The following is a 27572-nucleotide window of genomic DNA, read 5'->3' as shown; positions in this document are numbered from 1 at the left end:
AAAAAATAGTTTATGCTCATGTTTTGTTTTGGGATTTTCCTTCTCACTTAAAACTTTTATTCAATTAAAAAATATATATATTTACTTTGAGGGTAGGGAGGGACAGAGAGAGGAAAGAGAGAATCCTAAGCAGGCTTCATGCTCTCAGCACAGAGGCTGATGTGGGGCTCAATCTTATGAATCCTGAGATCATGACCTGAGCTGAAACCAAGTTAGGACACTTAACCAACTGAGCCATCCAGGTGCCCCAACATTTATTCAACTTATGGCAGTCATATTATTATTTCAACAATATGAAGACTTATAATACTTATCATCTATTCTGAGGTGTAACATTAACAAAAATCTTCATAGAAGAACCTGAGTCTGGCCAGTAGGTCATTTATGGAAGGAAGTTATGCAAGACACGAATGTGAAATGTGAGTTGTGGAAGTCAAGATCCCAGCTGATACCTGAGAAATGTACTTTCCCAAAGTCGACCAACCCAATTTTTAACGGATCTGGGCTGCTCTTTAACTTGATCCTATTATGGGCCCCTTGTGTTGATTTAATGAAAAATCCCTAATTGATTAAAATGTGAGAAGATATTTCTTGCTCTCAGAGCTTTTTTATTATATTTTGTATCACCTTTGTGATCTTTCGGGATAACAACATATCCTAGAAAAACACTGTGTTAAAAACCTTACAGATAAATTAAATGGTTAAAATTTTAAATATTTTCCGCAATAATTTTAAAGCAAATAGAAATGTAGTATCTACACCATGTGTATCATGTTCTCTCTCCTACATATTTTATAGTGATATTTATGTTCACATACTGCACTTGGCGCTAGGGAGTAGGATTTTGGTTTCCCACAGAAGGCTGCAGGCTTCAAAAGCAGAAGTCCAAAACCTTTGAAGGCAGCATAAGAAAAATCTTTGTCTGAACCTCAACGTAGTCTTTTAGCAGTCTATGTTATATATAAAAAAAGAGTCAAAATGTTGGTTTTGTTCTATTTATTTTTGGGGGTGGGGAGAGAAGGAATTGGTTTTTGCTTCAAGGAGCCTTCCTAAAGAGTAGTAACTCATTTGTTACACACTACCATGGACAAACACTGTTGTTTTGGCTTTCGTGACTGTTCCAATTCAAGGTAATGTGCATAACCCGTATTTTTCTGAAATCCAGTGTGTTCATTTGGACATACATGGGCTGACCCTTGTATTCTCATAGGAAAGGGACTGGCACTTTGGCATCAAGAACAAATAAAAAGTATCATAACTACAACTTACGACTGGGGTCTGGGCTAATTACTAAGGAACGATTCGGCAATAATGGTCTCAGATGTTTCAATGCCCTGTGAACTTACAATTAATAAAGAGACTGCTCATTCTAAGAACCATGCAACCAAGAAGGGAGTGAGGGAAGAGTTACAAGTCTGATGAAAAATTCAGAGCAAAATATCAATCAGTAATCTCCTTCTCACTTCTGTAATATCTATAAATAAAGTAGAGGGTGAAGAACAGAATTATATGAATAATGATAAATAAAAAGCATATAGAGAACTGGGAAAATATTTTTCATTAAATTTGCCACTTACGCTAATTCAACAAGACGCTTGTGAGAAAAAGAACTAAGGCAGAAAACTAGTTACACTGTTGTTTAGAAATTCTTGAAAGCAAAATAAAAATACTGATCAGGTAATCAACGGTTTAATATTAACTGTCTTAAAATGTGTTATTTTCAACTTGAACATCTATGTTATGCCTTGGAAATTCAAAGCAAAAAGTAAAATCACATAGAAAGCCAGAAACGTCATTGACACATCTACACAGACGTTTGCTTGTAGTTTTTGGTATCCAAAACCTTTTTTCCACACATTGCACAGATGCCTAAAACAAACAAACAAACAAAACATGTAAGCAATCAAATCATAATACCAACTCATAATACCAATCAAATACCTACTATTAACACTTTGGTTTATTTAAGTCACTCCTGAGGCTTAAAACATAATTTAACAGCATCAGAGAAGAGAAAAAAGCAAGCACGGACTTGAAACTATGAACCAGGTTCTAAGTGTCATCTTGCCTTAGAAAAAAGAGCACTTGATTAACAGGATCGATCCCTGAAACTATGAAAGGGTACTCCTTTTCTATGCTATCTAAGTCAGTGCCAAAAGTAGGCTGGATATGAACAGAAAAACGGTATTGAAAGAAACTTACCCTTTTTGTAGGCACAGCCCTGGCAGTAATGGGAACCCGGCTGATGTACAGAACTTTTACAAATTCTGCAAGTAGAGAACTTATTCTTTCCATATGGATCGAATCTAGAGTTGTTTTTTTTTTTAAAGAAAGAAAAATGTAAAATAGAAAAGAAACAGTTAAATGACTTCCTTTAGGCAACAAATGGGATTAATCCATGCTTTGTTCCCTCTGTCAAACTTTACAGTTGATAGGCACAGCACACTTGCAACCAGCTACCCTCTCTCACTGCTCCTGCACAACCCTACCCCTTCCATGTGAGTTGCATGCTTCTAAACCACTTATCAGTTGTACTTAATCCCAAGCCTGTTTCTACGAGTTGTATTTGCCAATCTATTTGTATGATATAGTTAAATATTATGGAAACTGATGAAATGTGGGTGCAAAAAGTGACCAATTCTATGAAAGACTATGAGAATGCTTTAGGATGGCTAGATAAATGTGAATCACTGAACTGCCATTGAATTAGGTGAGACAACTTCCAAATACAGGCAAAATCATAAGTGGAAGGACTTGGCACTTTACAAGTTGTCAGTTCTTGCTCTACTTTGATACCGGAAATGCGCGTTCTGGTTATGATTTATGTGAGGAAAATGATGAAGAACTCTTATCAGTTGACTCATACTCAAAAGGCCTGTCTCAGTGCCAGATGACTGATGAATGCATGTACACGTCATGTGCCATGACTTACAGTAAGGTATGTGTATCTTTTAATGATTGCCTATTTTAGCTGACATTTTCAAGTAATTGATCCAATCCCTTTGCATAGAAGAGTTTCCGCTATATAAAAATGCCATTTTACAGCAGCTGGAGTAGAAAATAATTCCCCCTAAACTGGCTGTAACTTTTGTAACAATACCCACGTACTGAATACCAACACTGTCCTAGACCTGGTTTCTTCTCTTGGGGCACAACAGCTTATTTTCAAAGGTTAATTTTTCCAAACCAAAAAAAGAAAAGAATGTCACCTTACTCTGCACAAAGGAAGATAGCATAGACACTATTCCTCTTTTTAATAAGGCTCGATTTGTTTGCATCCGTATGTCTAGAGATTACTTTTGTTTAAAACCGTATTTAATCCTAAAATGCACATTTTAATATGTCTGACATCTTACAATTCATGGCAGAGCTTTTTCTTTATTAAAGTAATGATACATCTTCTAAATTTTGGTATCTTAGATTCAATGCAATATAATGGTACACTTTCCAAAGCGAGATATTTAGAGTATCCAAAAATAATAGCTATTTATTAATGATATTGGAGTAAGGCTGGGAGCAAAAAGTAACTGGAAGTATCTGAAACTGTATAGTCTGTAAAAATTACAACTTAGTTAATAATAACTGAACTGTCTTAGAAGACATCAATAAGTCAGAGCAATACTTAGTGAGATGCTCTACTGAAGATTAAATCTATTATGCTGTTTTATATCCATTATTTAATAAGCACCATTATGTGCCAGGCACTGCAGGTAGTAAAAGCTTCATTATTATTATTATCATTATCGTTATTATTATTTCTAATCCTTGGGACAATGTCATGAAATAGGTATTAATTCTTTCAGCAAATATACATGAGTGCCTACTATGTGCCTGTTACTGTTTTACATACCAAAAATGAGCTTGACTTTGTCTAAAGCCTCTACCCTCTCAAGCTGACATTGTAGTGAGGAGACAGACAATAACTAAAGGAACAAACATGGTTTTCAGATAGTGATACACACTGTAGAGAAAATTCAAACAGGACACTGTGGCAGACATGAGGAGAAGGAGGGGAAGACATTAATTCAGATGCTGGTTAGGGACCCACCCTTAGGAGGTGACATTTCAGCTAGATCCTGGCAACAACAAGGTGCCAGCTATGTGAACTCTGCAGGATGAGCTCTAGGAGGAGGGAGCAACAAACATAAACCTCTGCCAATGGGAGTGGGCTTGGCCTGTCTGATGCAGGAGTAGTCCAACTGGAAGTCAGAGAGGTGGGAGGGGCCAGATCATGGAGAACCTTGTTAGAAGGTGGAAGGGGGCCTAGATTATATTCTATGTGAAAAGAAAAGCAATGCATGGTTCTGAGAAAAGCACTTATGTGCCTTTTAAAGGACTGCTCTGGTTACTATGAGACTGAATTATAGGGAACTAGAGTGGAAGCAGAAAGATACAAAGTTACTACAGCATCTACCAAATAACAGTGGTTTGGAACAGGGTAACAGCAGTGAAGCAAGCCTATTCAGGTTATATTTTGCTGGTAGAACTAAAGAATTTACTGATGAAAGGGAAGTGAGGAAAATGTGCAGAATTCTCGCTCTTTGGTTTGCACAACTGGACGGGACAGTGGTGCAATAAGACTCTGATTAGAAGACAAGGACCAAGAGGTTGCCTATGAGACATCAAATTGGTAAGACGAGTAGGCAGTTGGATATATGTTTGGAGCTCAAAGGAGAAGTCAGGACAGGAGATATAGATCTGAGTTATTAACATACAGTTTGAATTTCAAGTCATTGGACTAAAGTCACTTGAGGAAAGATTATATATTTGTAAATAGAAAAAAAAAGAGAAAGGTCTAGGATTGAGTCCAGAGGCACTTGACTGAGAAGGAACGGGTGAGTTGGGAGGAGAAAAGAGGGTGGTACCCCAGAGCCAAGAGAATACAAGGTTGCAGGGGTGCCTGGCTGGCTCAGTCAGTGGAGCATGCGAGTCCTGATCCTGGGGCTGTGAGTTCAGACCCACACTGGAGGTAGAGCTTACGAAAAGAAAAGAAGAGAAAAGAGAAGAAAAGAGAAGAGAAGAGAAGAGAAGAGAAGAGAAGAGAAGAAAAAAAGAGAGAGAATAGCAGGTTGCAAAAATGAGAGTTGTTGAAAGGTTAATCGAGATAAGAATAGAGAAGTGGTCATTAGGTGTGATCCTGCTGCCATTAGGTGAGAGCAGCTGTAGGGATTGATGGGGCTGAAGACCTGACCGGAGTGGCAGAAGTTGAGAATGGAACTTATAGACATTGAGAAAGCCTAAGGCTTTTGAAAACTTTTGCTGTGAAGGGAAGCAAGGAAATGGGATGGCAGCTGGAAGAGTTCATGGAATTTTTAAGACTGGGAATAATAAAGCATGGTGTCAAAAAGTGGTTTTTAGGGTAGGAGACATTTTTATCTCCACTCTTAGATGAAAAAATAAAGTTCAGAGAAGTCGAGAAACTGGCTTAACTTCCTTAAGGTCTCAGAGCAAGAGAGTGACAGAGTCTAAATACAAATTTAGGTCTGACTTCAGAGCTTCTGATCTGTCCACATCTCTCTATTGCCTCCAATTTGTACAATAATGAAGATCTAGATGAAATAACGTACAGTAAACACAAACCAGGCAGTATTATTGCATACCACACTGAAGCACTTGAATGAAACTGCAAAGTAGTTTTAGGGGGGGTAAGGCCACAAACCATCGTTTTGAAAAGAAAAGAAAAGAGCAGAAAAGAAAAAGAATGAGATGAAATAAAAGTCATGTTTTCTGGTAAAAAAGAGCAGTAACATCTTCACAAATTGATAGAGTGGGGAGGATCAGGGTGAAACTGGCAGGTTATAACAAATAGCTTGGCTTTGCATGCTGGTACCTGACTCTGTTTAAATCACGACAGAATGATACACACCAAGTTCAGTATGCTTAAGACTAAAAAGAATGGAAAGTTATGTCTCCACGATGTAGCTGCTCCTTTACCTACCTTGCTTTTTTTGAAGTTAAAGCTTTATTTTCATTCAGCTTTCTTCCACCACTTTCTATATCAAAATATACACATATTTTAGTGGGTTATTTCTGCACATTTTACTGTAACATGTACATTTACCACTTAACAATTTGTTAAAGAGTTCATTCTTAGACCTCCTACCAATAGACTAGCCAATATCAACATTTTCAAAATCTTCATTTAATAGCCATGTTTTTAAGACACCACTTAAAAAGGAAACATTTATGATGAAACAATAAAATTCTGGATCATCATTTTATTTCTCAGACTCAAAACAGGACTTTAGGAACGGGTCTGCATTTAATTTATCTATTGTAAAATCTAGAAGCCATTACTTTGGTGCCACTGACCCTGAATAGAGTATAAGTGTTTCTTTTCTTTCCCTTTGTAAACATCTTAACTGTATATAATGATATGAAAGTGAAAACAGTGTAAATGATTTAAGAATATAAAAGTCAGGTGAAGAAAGGGGGAATTAAATATATACTCTAATAAAGCTGAATCAAATCAATTACTCTGATATACTCATTGGTTGAAAATCATTTAATGATTTTGCTATCTCTTACCTCATAGATTAGGAACCTCTAACATGTAACCAAGAAAACTAAATAGAAGAAGATATTAAATTGTTGGGGGGGATCTAGAGTTTTTTAATATTTAACAGATGAAATACTTTGTGCACAAAACATTTCCTTTTACAAATAGTGTAAAGGCTAAAACATCAGTCACGGGAAATATTTGATTCAACTTCTATTTTCTAAAAAGGAAAAATACCTGTGGTATTCCTTGCACCATCTTTCCATGTGTCTGGAGTGATAACAGTACCAAGTTTCTTTTCACCTGTTATAACAAGATAGTACAGTAAGGGGAATTAGGATTTACTGTCTAATAAATACACTACTTTGTGCCTAAAGTTCACAATGGTATCAACTATCTTATTACAGTCGGAGACTTTTCATGCTGGGGTAGGGGCTATGAACTGAGACTGAAGTTACTAGCTGTGGATAATGGATAACTGACTCTCAGTAAAATCTGTACAGCACAATGGCTTATGATAGGCTTTCCCTGTACCTGTATACTTTAAACAAATCTGATAGATCTATTTATTCCATAAACATACTAAGCACTTAAGATACATAAACCACTATGCAAAGTTTAGAGAAAAATAAAATGGTAATTTAGATAAAGCTCTACTTTCAAGGAACCTACAACATGCTATTTTCTTCAATAGTAATCCTTAACCTGGGCTCCAGGGGTAGACCTCAGAAGACAAATGAACAAGGTGAAGTTGTATACCAAACTACTGTATATCCATTTTTCTTCTTGTAAGAGTCCATAGCTTTTCCAGGTTCTTAAAGGGGGTAGATACCCCTGAAAAAGAACCATTCAAACCAAAATGTAAGCTAGAAAACAAAAAGCATAGTAATTGACAACTTAAGCACCAGAAGAAATACCATGAAGGAAGAAATAACCTTGGCTAGGGAAGTCCAGGGGTTTCTGGAGAAGGCAGTAGAGAGAGTGTCTGCATGTTACAATGGGCTTGGGAAGAAAAAGAAGAGAGGATGAAGGCAAACTAGAAAAAGGACGTATCCCGAGGAAAGGCATGGGAAGCTCATGGGCATGCAAAGTATTTTGGTTTGGATAAAGAGTAATGAAGGTAAGTGAAAATGTAATTGGAAAGATAAGCTGGGACCTCATTGTAGAGCGTCATCCTGAATGCCAGGCTCCAAACACAGAAAGCCAGAATTATTCTCTGCTCACTGAGAATGTATTAAAGGCTTTAAATTTGGGAAATGATACAGTACACTTATATTAGGTTCAATTCAAATATCTGTTGTGATTACTCTAAGCCATGTCCTGGCATACTGATGAAGGATAGTAAGACAAAATACTTACCCTTTGGTCCTACTATCTAGCATTTGGTAGGAATATAATACTTGTTGCATGAATGAAAAGAAAAGGTGACAAAATGCAAGAATGGAAGGTGGAGTTAGGATTTAATTGAGCATTTTTATATGGAAGGGGAGCTGATTAAAAGATTCCAAAAGATAGAGAGACAAATAAAGGACCTGAAAAAGGCAGGGAGGGATGGCAACAAGAACACAAATAGGATTTTCCTTGAAAAAATAAAGGGAAAGAAGTAAATGGGTATGGATGCAGAACTGATTATGGGCATAGTAAAAGTAAGATGAAATGTTGGGAATGTTCCCATTTAATTACCTCGCTTTTCTTATACCTGTAAGGAGCTATTTGTCAACAGAGGATGGGGTAGATGAAGGTGGGGGAAGTTTAAGGCACTGAAGAGTTTGGAATAGTCACTAGAGACAAAGGGTGAGGGGCTGACTAAAGAGAAGTAAAAAAAGATTGATGCATAGTATTAAAGATCTTGGAGATCAGGAAATATACTCTTTTAGTGGTACCAACTGGTTCATTTGTGCAGTTTTTCCTACTGGTCTTCACACGCATGCAGGACATTTTTGAGAAGAGCCAAAGGCTGGAAGAGCACGGTTTGAGGGGAAAGGGGCTGGTAGGGGATAATATTAGTCTAACTCAGAGTGATGGAGACCTCAGCTAGGGTATTTGAAAGGCTAGGGAAAGTCGGAGCTGTTGAATGAGAGTAAAATAAGCAGGGCATACAAGTGTTTGGATGCAGGTTCACAAAGGGATAGGAGAATGAATGAGAGATGATCGAGGCTTTGTCAATAGGTGACTGGGAGGATTGTGATGCCATTAAATGATGGGAGAGAAGGTACCGGTTTGTGAAGCAGGACGACACATTCAGTCTTGGAAGTACTAAACCATTAGGTAACAACCAGATGGAGGGTCCCAGTATTGTTTAGAGAAAATTTTTCTATTGGTGCTTAGTTTAGAGAGAAGTCAGCTGGAGATGTGGATTAGACATTCATTGGCATGGATCTGCTACTTGAAGCCAGATATTTCTAAAACAAAGAGTCAACTGTTCTTTAAAACTCCAAAAAGAGTCAAAAGAAGGTCAGATATAGATCACTGGGAAACGTCTGCTTTAAGGGGATAAGGAAAATAAGGAAACTTGGAGATTATAACAGTAAAGAAGCACTGGGAGAAGTAAATTCAAAGAGAATCTACACCAAGTTTCAAAGTCAGAGGCATAGACAAGCACTGAGAGAAAGGTCTTTCAATTTGGTGTTTAGGAGACCTCCAGTGAACTTCTGAAAGTTCTTCCAGTAGTGGGGCATAGCGAAAGTTTGGAAAGCACTAAGAAGTAACAAAATATGAAGGCAACAAAAATAACCAAGCCTTTCAAAAAATTTACCGTGAAGGCAAAGAGAGAGCTAGGTAGTTGCTTGAGAGTCTACCTTTATGTATAGGAGAGATATGAGCTTACTTATAGGGTGAGTGGAATGAGTTGATAGATGGGGGATAAGAAATATGTAATAAAAAGAGTATACTTAAAATTTTCTTTAAATGTTTGTTTATTTTTGAGAGACAGAGAGAGACAGAGCATGAGCCAGGGAGGGGAAGGGAGAGAGGGAGACACAGAGTCCGAAGCAGGCTCCAGGCTCTGAGCTGTCAGCACAGAGCCGGACGTGAGGCTCGACTCCACGAGCCGATGTTGGATGCTTAACCGACTGAGCTACCCAAGCGCCCCAAAAAGAGTATAATTTTATTTGAGGAGTAAGATGGTATAGAAGGTAGAAAGGCAGTAGAACAAAGAAATAATAGAGTTGGACTCTCAGACATGCAGGGAAGTAGAAAAGCAAACGGCCTTTTATAACACATAGCATGTCCCAGTACCAACTATGTGTATTTATTTTAATACCACATCAGGTCCTGGGTCCTCAAAATTTTTATGTACCTTAGGAAATTAACTCTCACAATTTGCTCAGTATCCTTAGTTTCCCTGGGAAAAAGCACTTATGGTGTAAAGCATATCACACAAATTAAACCAGGCAGCATACCTGTCCTCTAAAGCTAAAATGTACAGAATTAACACAAGTTACATAGAAAGACAAATTTATATGTTTAGAACTACACTACATGAGAGAAAAGGTATCACGGAAGGTGCATAATCTAAATGTGTAAGCCATATTTACTCAAACAAGCAAAACCAAAAAACTGCTTAAGTACAGGATAGAGTAGAATTAAAGGACATCAATGTCAAAAAGCTTAATGTACTTTTCAGAGTGATGAAAATATTCTAAAATCGATAGTGGTGATGGTTGCATAGCCCTCTGGACATACTAAAAATAACAAAATGATATATTTTAAATGGGTGAATTGTACCTATGTCAATTACATTGCAATAATTTTTTATTTTATTTTTTTAATTAAAAAATTTTTTTTAAGTTTATTTATTTTGAGAAAGAGAGAACAAGTAGGGTAGGGGCAGAGAGAGAGGGGAGAGAGAGAATCCCAAGCAGGCTCTACACTGTTAGCGCAGAGCCCAATGTGGGGCTCAAACTCACAAACAGTGAGATCATGACCCAAGCTGAAATCAAGAGCCAGACACTTAACTGACTGAGCCACCCAGGCACCCGTCAACAATTTTTTTAAAGCTTAATGTGAGATGATGATATAAAGCATAGAAAAATGGATACATTATTTCCACTTTACCCCTCATAAAATGAAGGAGAGTTTAATTCTCAGTGCCACATACTGGGGGTTATGATAGAAATAACCAGTTTTTGAGTATACGCGAAGGCACTTTTATATCAGGCTTTACCTACATTATCTGAACCCCATAAATTATGTATTATTCTCATTTTTCAGATGAGGAAACTGGGGCCAAGATATATTAGGTAACTTGCCCATGGTTATTCTTTTACCTAATATAAGAACTGTGATTCAAAATTATGGGTGCCTGTGTTCAAAGTTTTATCTACTGGGGGGGGGATATAAACAAAATTGATCATGTTAATGTTAACACAGATAAGAGGACTTGAAACCTTGCCTAGAGGAGCCAGAGAGGCTGAGGAATAAAAAGACTTAGGGATATGACAGCCGTTTTAAAACGTATAGACAGTCTAGGATATCAAAAAATCGTAAGAAACTTTCTAGAAACCTTAAGGGTTTGCATTAGAATCACCAGATGGCGACTACAGGGTGGAAAGCCCTTTCTAAAAGTTAGTGACATTTACACAGACTGCTTTGAAGGTAGTGAGACTTTCTGAACCCTGCCTCAATACCACAGGTATGCATGCAAAGAGTATCTAAGCCATTGGATAGGATGCTAACTTAGGGTAGCTAGTTAAAATATAGGATGCCCTGTGAATTTTTAATTTCAAAACAACGAATGTTTTAATTTCAAAACAACAGTACTGTCATGTCCTAAAAGTCAGTCAAAAGTACTTTCAGTAGTGAGGAAGAGCACGCAAAGACAGGTCTCAAATATTGCATGGGACATACTTCTAGAAAAAAGGTATTCCTCTTTTTAAATGTCTGCTAAATCTGGCAACTCTAGGACTTTTAAGATCCAGTCCAACCCTGAGGGTCTGTAAGGCGAAGGAGCCAGTCAAGAACTGTATGGGATAAGATCCCGGGTTGGAGGGGAAGGCAAAGAAAATACGCAAATGTCTACAAAACTGAGACCACTCTGAACGCAAAACGACTATACGATCGTTGGGGAGGGACAGGAATGGTCAAAAAGGGTAAGAGGACAGAGGCTGGAACACGAGAACTGAGGCTGAAAGAAAAATAAAAGACAAGGACCCGAAGAAGTCCAGTTAGCTCCTCCTAGCCTCCTTCTCCCAAAGATGCGGCCTCTTAACTCACATTTTTCGCACACCATCCTTCCCCGACGGTTCCCTTGGCCACAGAAACTGCAGCAGCTTGAAAATATCAACACAATAGCCAGAAAAATATTCCCCTTCCGGGTTACGAAAACCCACTTCCGGCCCCTCCGCCCCACGCCCCGCCTATCCCACACCTGAAAAGCCGCGGGAGGAATTAAACGCCAGCGGGAAGCGAGGCTGCTCCCATTGCCCGCCCCTCCACTTCTGCAATTGGCTGTGCAATCTTGGGTCTCCGCCCCCACAGGCCTGCGCATGCGCGAAGGTCAGGGCGGCGGGTCGTACCTGATGGTGGCAGGTAGTAACTCCCGCTTCTCTTCCGCGGGCGGGAGAGTAGGTAAGCCAAGCCGAACCCTCCCGGCACGCGAGCCTCCGGGGGGTGCAAGCAGCCCCCACCAACTGCCCATGTGGCCGTCAGCGTCTGTGCCCCATCCCTTCGGACGCCACCCTTCCGGAGTGACCCAGGGGCTGCCCTGATGGACCGGCCCTCTTTTGGAGTCGACTTTCTGTGTGTGACCCTCCATTTCTCCTGGTCTCCCCGCCGGTGCTCTTTGATTATGCCTCTCAACTTGTTCCTCGTTCCTCACGCTCGCGCCGACTGAGGCTTGGGCAGAGTCCCCAGCGACCGAGTTTGGGGTGGGGCTGTAGAGACCAGTCCCGCGATTTCCGGGAAGGCTCCTATGCGAGCCGCCCAGAAAGGCTTTCTCTCCAGCCTCAATACTTGCGGACCCGGGCCAGGTCAGACGCCGGAGGCCAGGGCCGTGGCCTCCCGAGGGGCGCCCTATGGGGGTCCTCGCGTGCTCGCCAAGGTCCACCCCCCGGGCTTCTTTCTCAGGAGGGGCACTTAATCCATCCTCTTCCTTTTTTGTTCGTTCGTTGATTCAGTAAACATTGAGTTTGGGTACTTGCTCACTGTATTAGATCCAAATCTGCTCATGTCATTTGGGATTCTGAGAGTGGCCCAGAAAAATGCCCGAGGAAGTGAGGTAGCTCTTAAGACCCTGTATTCCAGATCCTCTGCCCCGCCCCTCAGCCGGCAGAGGGTAGGAGCTATGCAAAACTTTCCCTTTTCACCTTCTTTGTATATCTTTATATTAAAGAGGTGAGACTGACATGGCTCTAGCGCTTGAGAGCTTGGGACCTTGGACGTACCTCCTAAAGTGTCCTAGCCTGTTTCCTTATCAGTAGACTATTTGCCTTTGAAAATTACAGTGCGAATTAGCTCAGAGCTGTTAGAATAAGGCCTGCCCTTGCCCTTTTGTTTTTCTGGAATATTCACCACAATGTAACATGTGGACTATTACCTTTAATAAAGTCCTTGCTTAACATTTGCCAATGTTATGTATAAGCTCTGTTATATATATATGACATATAATGTGTATTTTATAAAAAGAGAAAGTAGACTTTTTTTCCCTTCCATTTATGCTCTAGTTTTGATTGGAACCTAGCACCTGTAACAGACACTGTCATTTTGGTACTTCTGGAGCATTGGGCTGCCTTAGTTTAGCATAATGTTCTTTGAACTTTCTTGATTACACTGGCCACCATTTGAGTATTCAGGTGTGACTTGGCGTCACTTGTCATTTGCCAGAAGGTGTGAACTACTGACAGGGGTTAGACAGGGGTCCACAATGGTTAAAAAAGGAATACCTACAGTTTAGCCAGAGTGTATTCGTGGGGTTTTTAGAACGCATAGGTTATATTTCCAATAAGAGCAAATCATTAATCCATGCATGTTGTTTTCACCTCTGTGATTTTGGGGAAAAAACAAAACAACAACCAAACAACCAGACCCCTTAATTGGGCCTAGGACATGACCCTTTGACAGAAACCAGTTACAAATGTTTAAGATATTCGTAAATTTGTCCTTTTTAGCCTCTGAGAGCTTTTTGAACCATATTACTCTACATGTGAATTTATACATATGCATCTTCTCATACTCTGAAACTAATACATTATTGCACATAGAAAATTGGTACATACTTTTAGGCATTGGAGCATTTAAACAATGGAAAAGGTCATTATTGCATATGCTCTTTTCTTAATTTGTTTTTCATTAGATAGCCACTCAAGAAAACACCATGAAAGATACTGATATCAAGAGACTACTGTATACTCATCTTTTATGCGTATTTTCAATTATCCTAAGCATCTTCATTCCATCATTCTTCTTGGAGAACTTCTCAATATTGGAAACACACTTGACATGGTTGTGCATCTGTTCTGTTTTTGTAACTGCCGTCAATCTAGTATTATATTTAGTAGTGAAACCAAATGCATCCTCTAAAAGAAGTTCATTATCATATAAGGTAAGGCTTATTTCTTGATAACTGATTTTTAGATAGAGATGGTGTTTCTTTTAATGAAAGAATGAAGTATTAGTCATGTCATTATGGGGTTATTTACAGTGAGTAGAGGACATGCTTCCCCCCCCCCCCGCCGCCAAAATCAGTGGCCTATTATTGCTGGAAGGCTGCCTACAATGTTTGATAGATCCTAGCCATGCATCAGCTGTGGAATTAGGGTGTCTTCAGTGGATACTATAGCATTGTGAACCTATATAGTCATGTTTTAAGTCACCATTGAAGATAGATACATGATGCAGTAGTCCTATCTTTAAACTTTAGAAGACATTTTAGTTTATTTTCATTTATTTTTTTGCATTTCTGAAAGAAACTTAATGGGTTTCTCAGAAATTACAAAAAAAGCCTCTGTGGTAGCTTTGTTTTAAACATGGCCTTCCTTGACTGAACAGTGTTAGAATTTTCAGATGTTAGAATCTACTTTCTGAAATGTTTACTAGCGTATAACACTTAACTATTACTTTAATAAAGTCCTCACTTAACGTTATCCAATACTATATGTAAGCTGTCCTAGGTAATTTAAAACACATTTACTGCTCTGTGATTAAAAAACTCAACATGTGTTTTATAATTAGATCTTTTTAAGCTTCAAATCAAGTAGGTCCCACTCTGATTTGCGGACACGCAGGTCTTTTTTCAAATGGATCATATAATAACATGAATATGATTTAGGGATTAATTTAGTATTGGTACAGTTTTCTTAGGAATTTTGTTTTTAAATGAAAAGAATTATTATTATTTTCTGCAAATATTTCATGTATCACATAATTAGGACTGTGTGGGTTTTTTTGTATTCTAGCATCCTGTTGTCAGTAAATATTTTATAAATACTGATTAATAACATAGCTCGATACCCTAGGAACAGAAATGCTTTTTGATTTTAGTGCTGATTGGGTGGGTGGAATATGAAGGTTGGTTTGTAACTTGTAGGCTGTTGTGTGGAGCTATATAGAGGGCCATGCACCTGAATGTGTGCCAGACATGGGATCTGACTTCAGGCTACTCAAAGGAAAGAATATTCAGCTGTTTCACCCATGGGAAGAAGTTGTGTTTGTAGATAAATTGGAAGCATTTGCTGTCCTCTAGGCATTGTCTTGAGTCTTTAAATCATTCTTATTTCTTTTTTAGGTAACCAGGTTTTTGAAATGCTGTATCTACTTTCTTATGTCATGTTTCTTCTTTCATGTAATTTTTGTTCTGTATGGAGCACCACTCATAGAGTAAGTGTGAAATTTTTACCTTCAGGCAATTATGTTTTGTTTTTAATTTTTTGTAATGTTTATTTTTGAGAGAGAGAGAGAGACAGACAGAGCGTGAGTGGGGGAGGGGCAGAGAGAGAGGGAGACACAGAATCCGAAGCAGGCTCCAGGCTCTGAGCTGTCAGCACAGAGCCCGAAATGGGGCTCGAACTCACGAACCATAAGATCATGACCTGAGCCAAAGTCGGACACTCAACCGAATGAGCCACCCAGACGCCCCAAGGCAATTATGTTTTAAAATGCTCGCTTACTAATACTAAACAAAGACTAAATCTGTTGGTGATTAGAGAAGAACTGTCAGGTGTTTAATTACTGGATCACAGAAGGATACTGACATCATTGCCTTTCCTTAGTAGTGTTATTCTTTTAAAAAATGGTAGAATGACATAATTCATTAAATGCTCCTATCAACTAGCCTTCTATTACTGCATTGCATGTGGGGGGTGGGGAGGTAGATGAGAAACTATACTATACCAATAAATGTGTGGACCTTAGGACTTGTGAGTGAATTTACTATAATGACATGTCTAAATTAGTTACAGTTAGCATATCAATTCTTAGTAAATGTGATTCTGAAGTGCTTGAAAAGAGTTTGTTTTCTCAAGAAAAGTCAATATATCCCTGCATTTAATTATTTAATAAGCTAATGTTTATAGTTTAAAGGCAAAATTTAACTCAAAACTTTTTCAGAGCTGACCAGTTTTTTTAAAAAAACTCAATTCATTAATATTTCCTATATATGTTCATCATGGATTGGGAAACTTCATTTAGCAGTGATTAATGATTACGGTGAAACCAGTCATGGGATACACACGCACGCACACATAGTTATGTGTATAGTTTTATATACACACTAAATTCACAGGTAATTCCTAGAGAGGGGAGGATAAGACCTTTGTAATGAGAAATGGTAGTTTCTTTTTAATCCATTTTAGAGTAGGATGAATGTCTTGAGCAGTGGTTCTAAAACCAGCAGCATCTGCATTTTATCAAAGGCAAATTATCAGGTCTCAGAAACTCCAGGGGTGCAGCCCCCTAATTTTAGTTTATCTAGCTTTCCGTGTGGTTCCAGTACAAGCTAGAGTTGAACCAGTGGTTGCAAAAGAAAGTTCCAGAGCCTATTCAGGAAGAAAGTTAATTATCTAGAAAAGGGGTTTCTCGTAGTGGAGTGTCGTATGGATTACACGGCATTTAACACTTCTGAATTCTATCTTTAAAGCCAGATACTTGCTAGATTGTTTTTTAGAGCTTGCATTTCAATACATTTTTTATAGTTATCATTTTGGTAGGACTTGTGTTATCTTTCAAAGTAAAGTGTAAGAAAATGTTTTTATATTAAATGTATTTAAGAAACAAAGATTATGTGTGTATATGAATCTTTAATGCTTTTTAAAAAATTAATGATTTTTTTTTTCCTAGGCTGGTGTTGGAAACATTTTTATTTGCAGTTATTTTGTCTACTTTTACTACTGTACCTTGTTTGTGTTTGTTAGGACCAAACATCAAAGCATGGCTGAGAGTTTTCAGTAGAAATGGGTAAGTTTTAACTTTACATTTTAGTGATTAGTAAACTTTACATTTTAAAAATTAGTGTTTTTCTATTCATGGCAGCTTGCTGATTGTTTTATGAGTGTTTTTCAGCACTGTATGGTTCTCAAGGATGCCTTAAGGGCCCACTGCATTTGGGGACTGGGGACAGGCAAGAGGTGGTATGCATTTGAGGAGAACTACAGGTTCCTCCTTCCACTTTCGCAAGTTCAGCTCTCCTTTTCTTCTGTATGGTAGGATTCCACCTAGCCGTTTGTTTGAGAAAAAGGTTTCTGCTACCAAAAGAAGGCTTTGAAAATCACTCCTCAGGGATGATTTGTCACTGTGATAAAATTGCTACAGATAAAACTGCTTCCATACATCTTATAATGTAGAATTGGGGTCTACAGTCTAAAAACGCTTAGTGAAACAGCTATAATTTCTTGTTTAGCTTCTTTGTGGTAAGACACCTGAGGTTTTACAGGATTTTGTTTTCTTAGCAGCCATACACACACACACACACACACACACACACACACACACACGTGTGTGTGTATATATGTATATATATTCAACACAGCTAAGTTAAAATTTTAGCTTCTTGAAACGCATTCAAATCATTCCTAACAAAAATGGTTACATTGTAACTAAAAAAACTGTGAAGTTATTTGGTGCCCATTATTTTGTCCTGTTTATCACCCAGTAGCAAAAACTTCTTGAGCTCTTACTCTGTATTCCATGCTGTGCAAGCTTTGTGTGGATTCTGAAATATTAGCCATGATTCTCTCCCTGAGGAGCTGTACGTTCAAGGGACATGAATAAAATGAGCAAACGATATGAGATTAAAATTGTGTAAATCATATAGTAAGTGCTGTTGGAACTCAGAGAGGTAGGAAACCAATGAAGAATGAGCTGGAAGGGGGGGAATGACCTATAAAGGATTTCGATCAGAAGTGTGAGATTTGGTGAGATGAAGAGAAAAGGGAATGACTCCCATGTTAGGGAAATGAATGAAGCCATAGAAACTGAAATAAAAGTGGTATTTTTTGTGATTTGGAAAGGAACAGCCCAAGTAGTGCAGAGGAAGCATCTTGGGTCACTAGGCTCCATAAATTACTGACTTTTTCCTTTTGCAATGAATATTGTTTGTTCCCCTTCAGAACCATCCTCTGGTGTTGATAAGGTCTCTAGAAAATAGGAATGTAAACATTGAAAACTTTTTCCCAGGGGAGCCTGGATGGCTCAGTCAGTTAAGCGCCCAACTCTGGATTTCAGCTCAGGTTATGGTCTCATGGTTTGTGGAATTGAGCCCGTGTTGGGCTCCACGCTGACAGCAAGGAGCCTACTTGAGATTCTCTGTCTCCCTCTCTCTCTGCCCCTCACCCTGCCCGTGCACGTGTGTGCATTCGCTCTCGCTTGCTCAAAATAAACTTTAAAAAAAAAAAAAAAAAAGAAAACTTCCCCACGTCATTACTATAGTATCCCTAATGGCATTTATTTCTTTTAGCATTTTAGTTTGAAATTTTAAAAAATTTTGTAACTTACTTTTTGAGAGAAAGAGAATGTGTGCATGCAAGTAGGGGAGGGGCAGAGAGAAAGAGGGAGGGAGAAATCTTAAGCAGGCTCCACGCTCAGCATGGAGCCCCTCTCAGGGCTGGATCTCAATAGTGTGAGATCATGACCTGAGCGGAAATCAAGAGTTGGGACACTTAACCAACTGAGCCACTGAGTGCCCCTTAAGTTGAAATTTTTAAATAGTGAAGACCAGTTGAAACATTGTAAGTTTGGATTGGTGATTTATCCAGCTTTGAACTGTGTTTCTGGTAATGGTATATTTGGGGGAGATGTTGTCATGTCATTCCGCAGTAAGTTCTTCTATAATGTGGCGTATGTATTCCTTGAAATCCCTGCACTATGCAAAATTGGGCAATAAAAAACACAGAGCCTAGAGGAAAGACAGGCTTGAGGCATAACACTCAAAAACTTTGACAGTAACACATAAAAAAAGATAGGAACTTAATAAAAATGATAGTTCAGTTTTATATATGTTAAATAGTTAAGAAATTTATAAACATTATAATGAATATGGTACTTTTGCTTTGAAAAAACCCTGAAATTTGGTTTTGGAAGTAGGTGTGGGAAGAGTTGCCACTTGTAAATTATTATGAAGTGGTAAAGGAGGTTTGTTGGAAATCTGACAGGAAGTTAAAGACCAGATATGGAAGATGTGACTCATACACATGAGGGAAACTAAGAGAGCTGAGAGATGGGATTTTGTTTTGTTTGTTTTTGTTTTTGCTTTTTTATGTTTCAAGTTTTTATATAAATTCTAGTTAGTTAACATGTGGTGTAATTTTAGTTTCAGGAGTGAATTTAGTGATTCATCGCTTATATGTAACACCCAGCGCTCATCCTAACAGTTGATACTTAATACACATCACCTATTTAGCCCATCCCCCATCCACCCCTCCTCCAGCAAGTCAGGGAGGGATTGAGATATAATTCAAATACCATACACTTTACCTATTTAAAGTGTGCAATTCAATAGTTTTTAATATACTCCCAGAATTGTGCAGCAATCACTGCAGTCAAATTTAGAACATTTTCATCACGTCAAAAAAGAAACTCCATACCCTTTAGCTATCAATTCCTTATCTCCCCTCCCCTAGCCCTAAGCAACTACTAATTCTCATTACTGGTTCTATAGATTTGCCTCTTCTGGACATAAGAGTGTAATCATATAATATGTGATCTTTTGTGATTGGCTTCTTTCACGTACCATAATATTTCCAAAGCTCATCTATGCAGTACTTCATTCCTTTTTATGGCTGAATAACATTCCATTGTGTGGCTGTAAACCACATGTTGTCTGTCCACTCATCAAGATGGACATCTGGTGGTTTCTACTTTTTGCTGTTATGGCTAAGCTCCTGCAAACATTTGTACACAGGTTTTTGTATGGACATAGGTTTTTATTTTTATTTATTTATTTTTTTTGAGTACATACCTAGCAGTGGAATTGCTGGGTTTTATGGTAACTCCCTATTTAATTGTTGAAGAAACTGCTAGCCTGTTTTCCAGAGTGGCTACACCATTTTACATTCACATAGCAATGTATGAGGGCTCCAATTCCCCCACATCCTTGCCAACAGTTGTTATTATCTGGTCTTTTGATGATCACCATCTTAGTGGGTGTGAAGTGTTAACCTCCTTGTGTTTTTTATTTGCATTTCCCTACTGACCAGTGATGTCAAGCATCTTTTCTTTTTTTTTTTTAATTTTTTTTTAATGTTTATTTATTTTTGAGAGAGACAGAGACAGAATGCGAGTGGGTTAGGGGCAGAGAGAGAGGGAGACACAGGATCCGAAGCGGGCTCTAGGCTCCAAGCTGTCAGCACAGAGCCCGACGCAGGGCTCGAACCTACGAGCTATGAGATCATGACCTGAGCCGAAGTCAGACGCTCAACCGACTGAGCCACCCAGTCACCCCTCGAGCATCTTTTCATGTGCCTATTGGCAATTATATATTTTCCTTGGAAAAATATCTCTTCAGATCGTTTCCTCATTTTTTATTTGGATTATTTGCCGTGTTTATTATTATTAAGTTCTTTATATATTCTAAGTACAAGTCCTTTATCATATACATGATTTGCACATTCTTTCTTTTTGTGGGGTGTCTTTTCACTTTCTTCATTGTGTCCTTTGAAGCACAAAAGTTTTTAATCTTGATGAAATCTAATTCATCTGTTTTTTTCTTTTGTTGTGCGTTTAGGGTCATTTCTAAGAATCCATGGCCAAATCCAAGGTCATAAAGATTAACTCCTCTGTCTTCTTCTAAGAGTTAAATAATTTTAGGTTTTACATTCGAGTCTTTGGTCCATTTTGTGTTAGTTTTTGTGTACCATGGGGGTAAGGGTCTAACTTGATTCTTCTGTACCTGGCTTGCCAGTTGTCCTAGAACCATTTGCTAAAAAGGCTGTTTTCCCCCCTTTGAGTGATTTTGGCACTCTTGTCAAAAATCAGTTGATCGTAAATTCATGATCTTTAGTTTTCTTTCCATTGACCTATATGTGTATCCTTATCTCAGTACCACACTACCTTGATTATCTGGTAGATGTTTGAGGGATGTGCATGTTTTGTGTATTCACATACTGCTTAGTGCAATTGGGTGTAGTTCTTTTGTGTTCACTTAGTGTTTCTCACAGACTAAATTGCTCATATTGTTCCCTAATATATCAGTCAAATTGGAACAAATTTCAATGTTCAAAACAAGCATTTTAGCAGAACTTATTATACAGAAATTCCTAATATTTTTGAATTGAAAAAAAATCAAACTTTAAAACTCAAGGGAAACAGAGAAACTATCCTTAATTTCTCTTAGTAACTTACCATGAATTTAATATGCATATATTTTCTGATCCTGCTTTAACCTGTTTCTCTGTTTAGCCTGAACTATGTCTTAGAGCAATGCCTATTATGTTCTGCTGGGTTAAAAAGAGCTTTGTAAAAATTTATTATAAAATTTGCCTTTTGAATCTTTTGAGATTTGCAGAATAAATTTATTGTCACCTTGTTTTTGCACCTGTCAGCACTTTATCCCTTCTCAGAAGGATCTGTAACAAAGTAAAACTAAAAATTATAGGAAGGGAAATACCATTTTCCAGCTAGCAGACTGAAAAAAATATATAAGTTTCATAATACATAGTGATAAGGGTTTGGGGAAGTAAGCGCCAATGGGAATATAAATTGGTTCAAATTCTTGTTTAATAATACCTATAAAGATTAAAAGTATCCATCTTTGGCCTAGCAGTTCCACTTCTGAGATTTTATGTACTAGATATATTTTCATACCTACAAAATATTAAATGTGTAAGATTTCTCATTGTAGCTTTGAAAATAGCTTAAATGTCCTTTAATAAGGAGAGGATTAAATTAAATTTAATGCAGCTATAAAAAAAAAACAACCAGCCATTTATTTACTGATATGCTGTTAATGGAAAAAAGCAAGGTGAAGAAATGTGTGTAGGATACTACCATTTGTGTAAAAAGTGAGCAGGAGAGGATAGATACACCTGTATAACTTTGGAAGAATACATAAGAAACTGATAAAAACATTGGTTATCTCTGCGGGGGAGAATCTGAGAAGCTCGGAGCCCATCTCAGAAGACTTTCCACCAACTACCCTTTGGTGTCTTGAAATTTGAACCAAATTAATATACTACCTAGTCAAAATGAAAATTATAGGGGTTCAGGTTTTGCCAATACTTAGCTTATTTGGGGGGACATTGAAAGTTAGTCCTGTATCAAGAAGTTGTTAGATTTGGGGGCGCCTGGGTGGCTCAGTTGGTTGAGCATCCCAACTTCAGCTCAGGTCATGATCTCACAGTTCTTGAGTTCAAGCCCCGCCTCGGGCTATGTGCTGATTTAAAAAAAAAAAAAGTTAGATTTCTCTGATGTCACTTAAACTTCAGTAGGCTGCAAAAAAGGTGCTGAGGGACTATAGCTAAAGATACTCAACTTATAATACAAAACATTTTATTTAACATCACATAGGGGTATGAAATAGTAATATGCAAAAGTAATAACTTTTAAAGCATTTTCATGTGTCTTAAAGCATTTAATTCTCACAGCAGTCTGATGGCATACTCCTGTTTTCACCATCTTCTAGGTGAAGGTACTAGAAAGCTGACGGATTAAGTGATTTGCCTAAGCCCTCGAATAGCCAGTAAGAGGTAACTTGAATGCAGATCATCGGATGGTTTTAGAAGGCTACGCAAACTGAGGGTCAGAAAATGAGTTCCTGCCCTCTCCTTACTGCTTAGTAGTCAAGTGATCTTAGATAAGCTATTTAACTTCAGAGATCCTCATATGTGATATTGTTAGAACAATACTAATATGCACTTTGCAGGGTTATTGTCAGAACTGAGTGAGATGATGAGTGAAATCAAATAGCAAATGCTTCAGAAATGTTTGTCAAATGGATTGACAAATGTCAGGGAGCATTTGTATATTTCACACTCCCAATGCTGACTGCTGTTTGCCTTAGTACCTCTTTCTGGTTTAGGTAGCAGACCCAGGAGTGCAGGGCATAGGCAGCTATGGAGAAGGGAATTCTTTCAGTCGATGTAGTATAAAACTAATTTGAACTTTGTCGTGAGAGGGCAACTGCAACTTAAGTTTTCATTCCTCCACCATAACTTAGTGATAGTGGTTTCTTCCCTAGCACTTTTATCATACTTTAAGAATTTAGCATAAAAAGCATGTCAAATTTTAAATGAGTTAGGGAATAGTTAATTCGATAGATTAATTTGTTTGATGTTAGAGTTGGCCTTCTCAAACATTCACAGTTATGCAAAAAATATTTATCGTGTTTATTACAAAAGAATATGTAAGAGTTTGAATAGTAGAAAAATATAGGAAGTTCAAGATCCTAGTAATCCTATCAAAGAAGCAGCCATTACTGACTGATTTTAGTCTAATTTTGTCCATACATATCACTTATTTGCAATTTAAAAGCAAAAAATGGTTATACTATCACTGCTTTATAACTTACTTTTTTTTTTTTTTTTTTTTTTTTACCTATTAGGAACACCTTTAACTGTTTGTATAATCTAATTTTTCTTGCATGATGTCTTTAGTATATCTTCATCCTTAATTAAGAATACTTCTGTTTATATTGGTTTGAACAATCAGGAAGCTGATTATCTCACATAGCAGAGATTGTATGGTTCTAGATACAGATAGATAGTCAAGGTGTAGCTGTGCTTCTCACTGATTTTCCTGGTTCTTATCCTCAGGCTGTTAGTGAGATGGCAGCAGTCCTTTCCCTTGAGTCTTCCTAAGCTAATCACTGGGAGAGAGAATGGGATCACCATGATTTAATTAGTCTGGTTATCAGGGATGGGATGAATATTGGGCAAGCATTCCATGTACCATGGTTTATTTAATTCCCTATTGAAGATTATATCAAATTTTCAGGATTATAAATAATGTTATTATGAACACCTTGTACTATATAACTATATATGTGTATAACAGTTCCTGTAGACTAGATTCCTGGAGTAGAATTCCTACATCAAAAGAAGTTGACAGACACTGCCAAACTAAAGTTCTAATTGGAAGAATATGTATATACCTACCAATAGAATGCTAGTTTCCCTGTATCCCAATCAGGACTTTTTACTTTTTTATCAGTTTATGAGGGCTGTTGCCTACTGGGCTTTGCCAAGGGGGCTGACTGTTACCATCATCGTGTCGTCTGATTTCTAATGAGATACATAAGCCCTGGCCAGAAATTTTTGAAAGTTGGATCTATTGAACCATTTATTAAATTTCAGCTGAATATTATTGATTAAATTACAGGGATAGCATATCCCTTACCCTGCCTCCCTTCTTTTCTTCTGCCTCACGTTATAGAAAACTGAGTAGAAGATAACATCCAGCACTCAAAATTCAGCTTCAAGACAGGAAAAATTGTAGTTAAGATGAGAAGACAGCTTCCTAGATAATTCACTCATGGTATCTGAGCAAATATGTAGTGTGGGCAGCCTGCCCTTGTGAAGTGTGAGCAAGATGAAAAGAAATGGCATGGCAACTCTAAAAACACGTTATAGAATAAGAAGAAGAAAAAGGCATGTGAAAGAGAAAAGAATCCAGCCTGGAAGAAAGTAGTACTCAAGGAACAAAAACAAACTACCCAATTTATCATAGAAAAATATTATTAAGGGCATAAATTCGATAAAATAAGAGCTCAAAGATAAGATGATGGGAAAAAAATGAGGTGGAGAAGGAGATTACGGAATTAATTAAATAAAATGAGAATCCAAACCACACCATCACATGTCATATATTAGAAATATAGACAAGTTAGAAAATCAAGTTCTAGCATGGAGGAAAGGTTTGAGCTAATCAAAACAAATGAGGGGTAGGGAAGAGTAAAGCAGTTAGAAAAGAAATGATAAATGCAGAGAACAAAGGAGATGCGCTTAAGACTAGCTAGTAGTGTCCCTAAGATAACAAAACAAATTAATTCAAAATATGCCAGAAGACAGTTTCCCCAAATGGAGGAATCATTCAGTTTGTACATTAAGGGGACTCACTACATTAGAAAAATAGTTGAAAATTAGGGTTACAGAACAATATATAAACACTACAAAAATAATATGAGCATTAGAGGTTATGTAGTGGGGGAGGGAAGATGGAGAAAATATAACTGTACCCCCCAACTGCTCCGGCTGTCCCCACATCCTGAGCCTGTTTGATAAAACCTCTGGAGGGAATAAGGATTAAGTGAAATTCTATGTATTGAATAATGATTCCTCATCTTTTGCCTCGTCCTTTTCACTTGCTTGGTCCAAAACACTGACAACCAGGCTTACGCAATCTAGGCAGAGTACGGAAATACTTCTTTCAGTGGAAAATGGTATAAAAGAAGAACCTGCAGATACTGACCGTTGGGGGTTCTCTAAAAGCCAAGGTCCCTAATCAGTCCCTGGGACAGTGAAGCCCGCTTGTACACAGTGGACATCTAGTCATCTGTTTAGTGTTCACTTTTTTGTTGTTTTTTAAAACATATATTTATTGAGCTACAACTTCAGACCATAAAACCCACCCATTTAAAGTGTACAACTTAGTAGTTTTTAAGTGTAGGCTCAGCTTTATAACCATCACCACAATCTAATTTTAGAACATCTTGCCACGCCAAGAAGAAACTCTGCCCATTAGCAGTCCCCCTCCTGCCCACCCTTACATACCCCCTTCCCCCCTTCCCAGGCAACTGCTAAAATACTTCCAGTCTCTCTAGATTTGCCTATTCTGGACATTTCATATGTAGTGTTTTAAGTAGAATGAGAAATGAACAATCATTGGACATTTCAGGAACACCTCTAAAGTGAAAGGCAGAAATGAAAACAAAAGGAAACTCAGAAACAAAGGCGATATAAAGACCAGAAGATAACTCTTAAAATGTCCATTGTTTTCACATCTATAAAACACAAACAGGAGGCAGTCAAAAGGAATATTCTGAGAACAAGAAAGCTCCTGGAAATTAAAAAATAAGAAAAAAAAATCAACAGAAGTAGAGACAAAGTTAGAAAGATCCCTTAGCCAAACAGAAAAGGCAAAAATATGGGAAATGGGTTAAAAGATTAAAAAAAAATCAGAGGGTTAATTCCACATGGTAGTATTCCCAGCAAAAGAGTAAGAAAAACAAAATTCTTAAGGAATCTGGGTAGAAAAAGCAAGACTTTATAAGTCTTTAAAGAGAAAATGTCAAGAACCAAAAGACTTGTGACTGTAGATTAAGAAAGCCCATGAGTGGGGCGCCTGGGTGGCTCAGTTAAGCATCCTGCTTCCTCAGGTCATGATCTCACAGTTTGTGGGTTTGAGCCCCAGGTCGGGCTCTGTGCTAACAGCTCAGAGCCTGGAGCCTGCTTCCAATTCTGTGTCTCCCTCTCTCTCTGCCCCTCCCCACTCACACTCTGTCTCTCAAAAATAAACATTAAAAAAATTGTTTTAAAAAAAGGCTCATTGGTTTCCAGCATTATGGCTGAAAAGACACCCACTCCAAGGCACAGGCTTGTGAAATTTTAGATAACCACCAGGAAAAAGATGATTCTGAAGGCTACCAGAGAGGGCAGTGTGTGTTGTAGGGGTTTGGGGAAGGGGGGGCACATGTTACCTAGAGAGGACTGGGAGCCAGAATGTCTGAACTTTTCAGGTGGGAAACAGAAAATAATGGAGCAATGTCTTCAAACTTCTAAGGCAAAATGATTTCCAACAACTGCAATAAAGTCATTTTCAGACTTTAAACGATCTTTAAAATCTATTTTACCCTTTCTCAGGAATCTACTGAAGGAGGTGCTTTTAAAACAAACAAAAAAAAAGGAAAATAGGAGAAAGTCTTGGAATTTGGGAAGCAGGAGACCTAAAAGCATTGAGAGAGGCAAAGGGAATTTATAGGATGATGGTGTAGGGAGCTTACAGGACAGTGGCTGTGCCTCAGGCTTAGAGGGCAACCAGTCCCACTCGCAGCAGGTGAGGTGCCCTCCACAAGAGAAAGAGGGAGAACAAAGAACACAAACAAGAATTTAGAGGTGATGTTTAGTTTCTTTAGAATATTTGAGGATGGTTTAGTGACAAGTACCTAAGCAAATAGAGATTGAAAAAGAGGCAGTTCTTAACATCCAAAGAAAATTTAAAATCTGTAAGAAAGGAAATGTGACTGTGGTTTATTGTGTGGTTCAGCTATGACAAACATTTTCGTAGTCATATTAATGTAGATGCTGTGCTGTGGATTCAGCCGGGAGGAGAGGATGTTACCATCAAGGAGGGGATGGTGAATCAGAGAGAATGAGCACATGGTGATGGGAGGCTTGTGGGAAGAGTGCTAAGTCCTCTTCTTCCATTGTAGAAAGCAGGGAGTAACTAAGTCTTGCAAACTCTATACATAGTGTACGTTCTTTACATTCGAGAAACACTGACGAGTTCATGTTTCTGCCTTGGGAGTGGATTTCAGGAGTGGGGAGGGATGCAGGGAGGGATTGTTAGTAGGTGTGCTCATCTAATATGATGTGGGACCTTAAAGGTGCTTATACATACTATGGTTTTGATAAATGCAAAATTTTAATTTTACAAAGATAGGCTACACAGTTTTTCTATTTTTAAAACCAGCTCCTGTTTCCTTTTTTTCCTA

At 38.0% G+C, this 27572-nt stretch overlaps 2 protein-coding genes across 5 annotated transcripts in view; one reads left to right on the top strand and one right to left on the bottom strand.

Moving 5' to 3' along the window:
* Positions 1–1673: 1673 nt before the first annotated feature.
* CRIPT (CXXC repeat containing interactor of PDZ3 domain) lies at positions 1674–11812 on the bottom strand. Its single transcript, XM_049650240.1, has 5 exons — positions 11714–11812; positions 6737–6802; positions 5939–5993; positions 2203–2306; positions 1674–1869 (listed from the first exon to the last, which is right to left on the bottom strand). Exons 1-5 carry the CDS (start codon positions 11727–11729, stop codon positions 1805–1807), a joined length of 306 nt encoding a protein of 101 aa, XP_049506197.1. The 5' UTR covers positions 11730–11812; the 3' UTR covers positions 1674–1804.
* A 56-nt stretch (positions 11813–11868) lies between these two features.
* Positions 11869–27572, top strand: part of PIGF (phosphatidylinositol glycan anchor biosynthesis class F) — a 33350-nt gene continuing 17646 nt past the window's right edge. For 2 of the 4 annotated variants that reach the window (XM_049650231.1, XM_049650232.1), the window contains exons 1-4: positions 11869–12067; positions 13791–14039; positions 15222–15313; positions 16772–16888. In XM_049650231.1, the coding sequence (XP_049506188.1) occupies positions 13812–14039; positions 15222–15313; positions 16772–16888 (437 nt within the window). In that variant the 5' untranslated portion in view covers positions 11869–12067; positions 13791–13811. The other 2 variants (XM_049650229.1, XM_049650230.1) reach the window with 2 other exon arrangements.

The sequence above is a fragment of the Panthera uncia genome (assembly GCF_023721935.1).
Source record: "Panthera uncia isolate 11264 chromosome A3 unlocalized genomic scaffold, Puncia_PCG_1.0 HiC_scaffold_11, whole genome shotgun sequence".
Lineage (NCBI taxonomy): Eukaryota > Metazoa > Chordata > Mammalia > Carnivora > Felidae > Panthera > Panthera uncia.
Note: the sequence above shows the minus strand (reverse complement) of the source record. Positions and strands in the feature narration are given on the sequence as shown.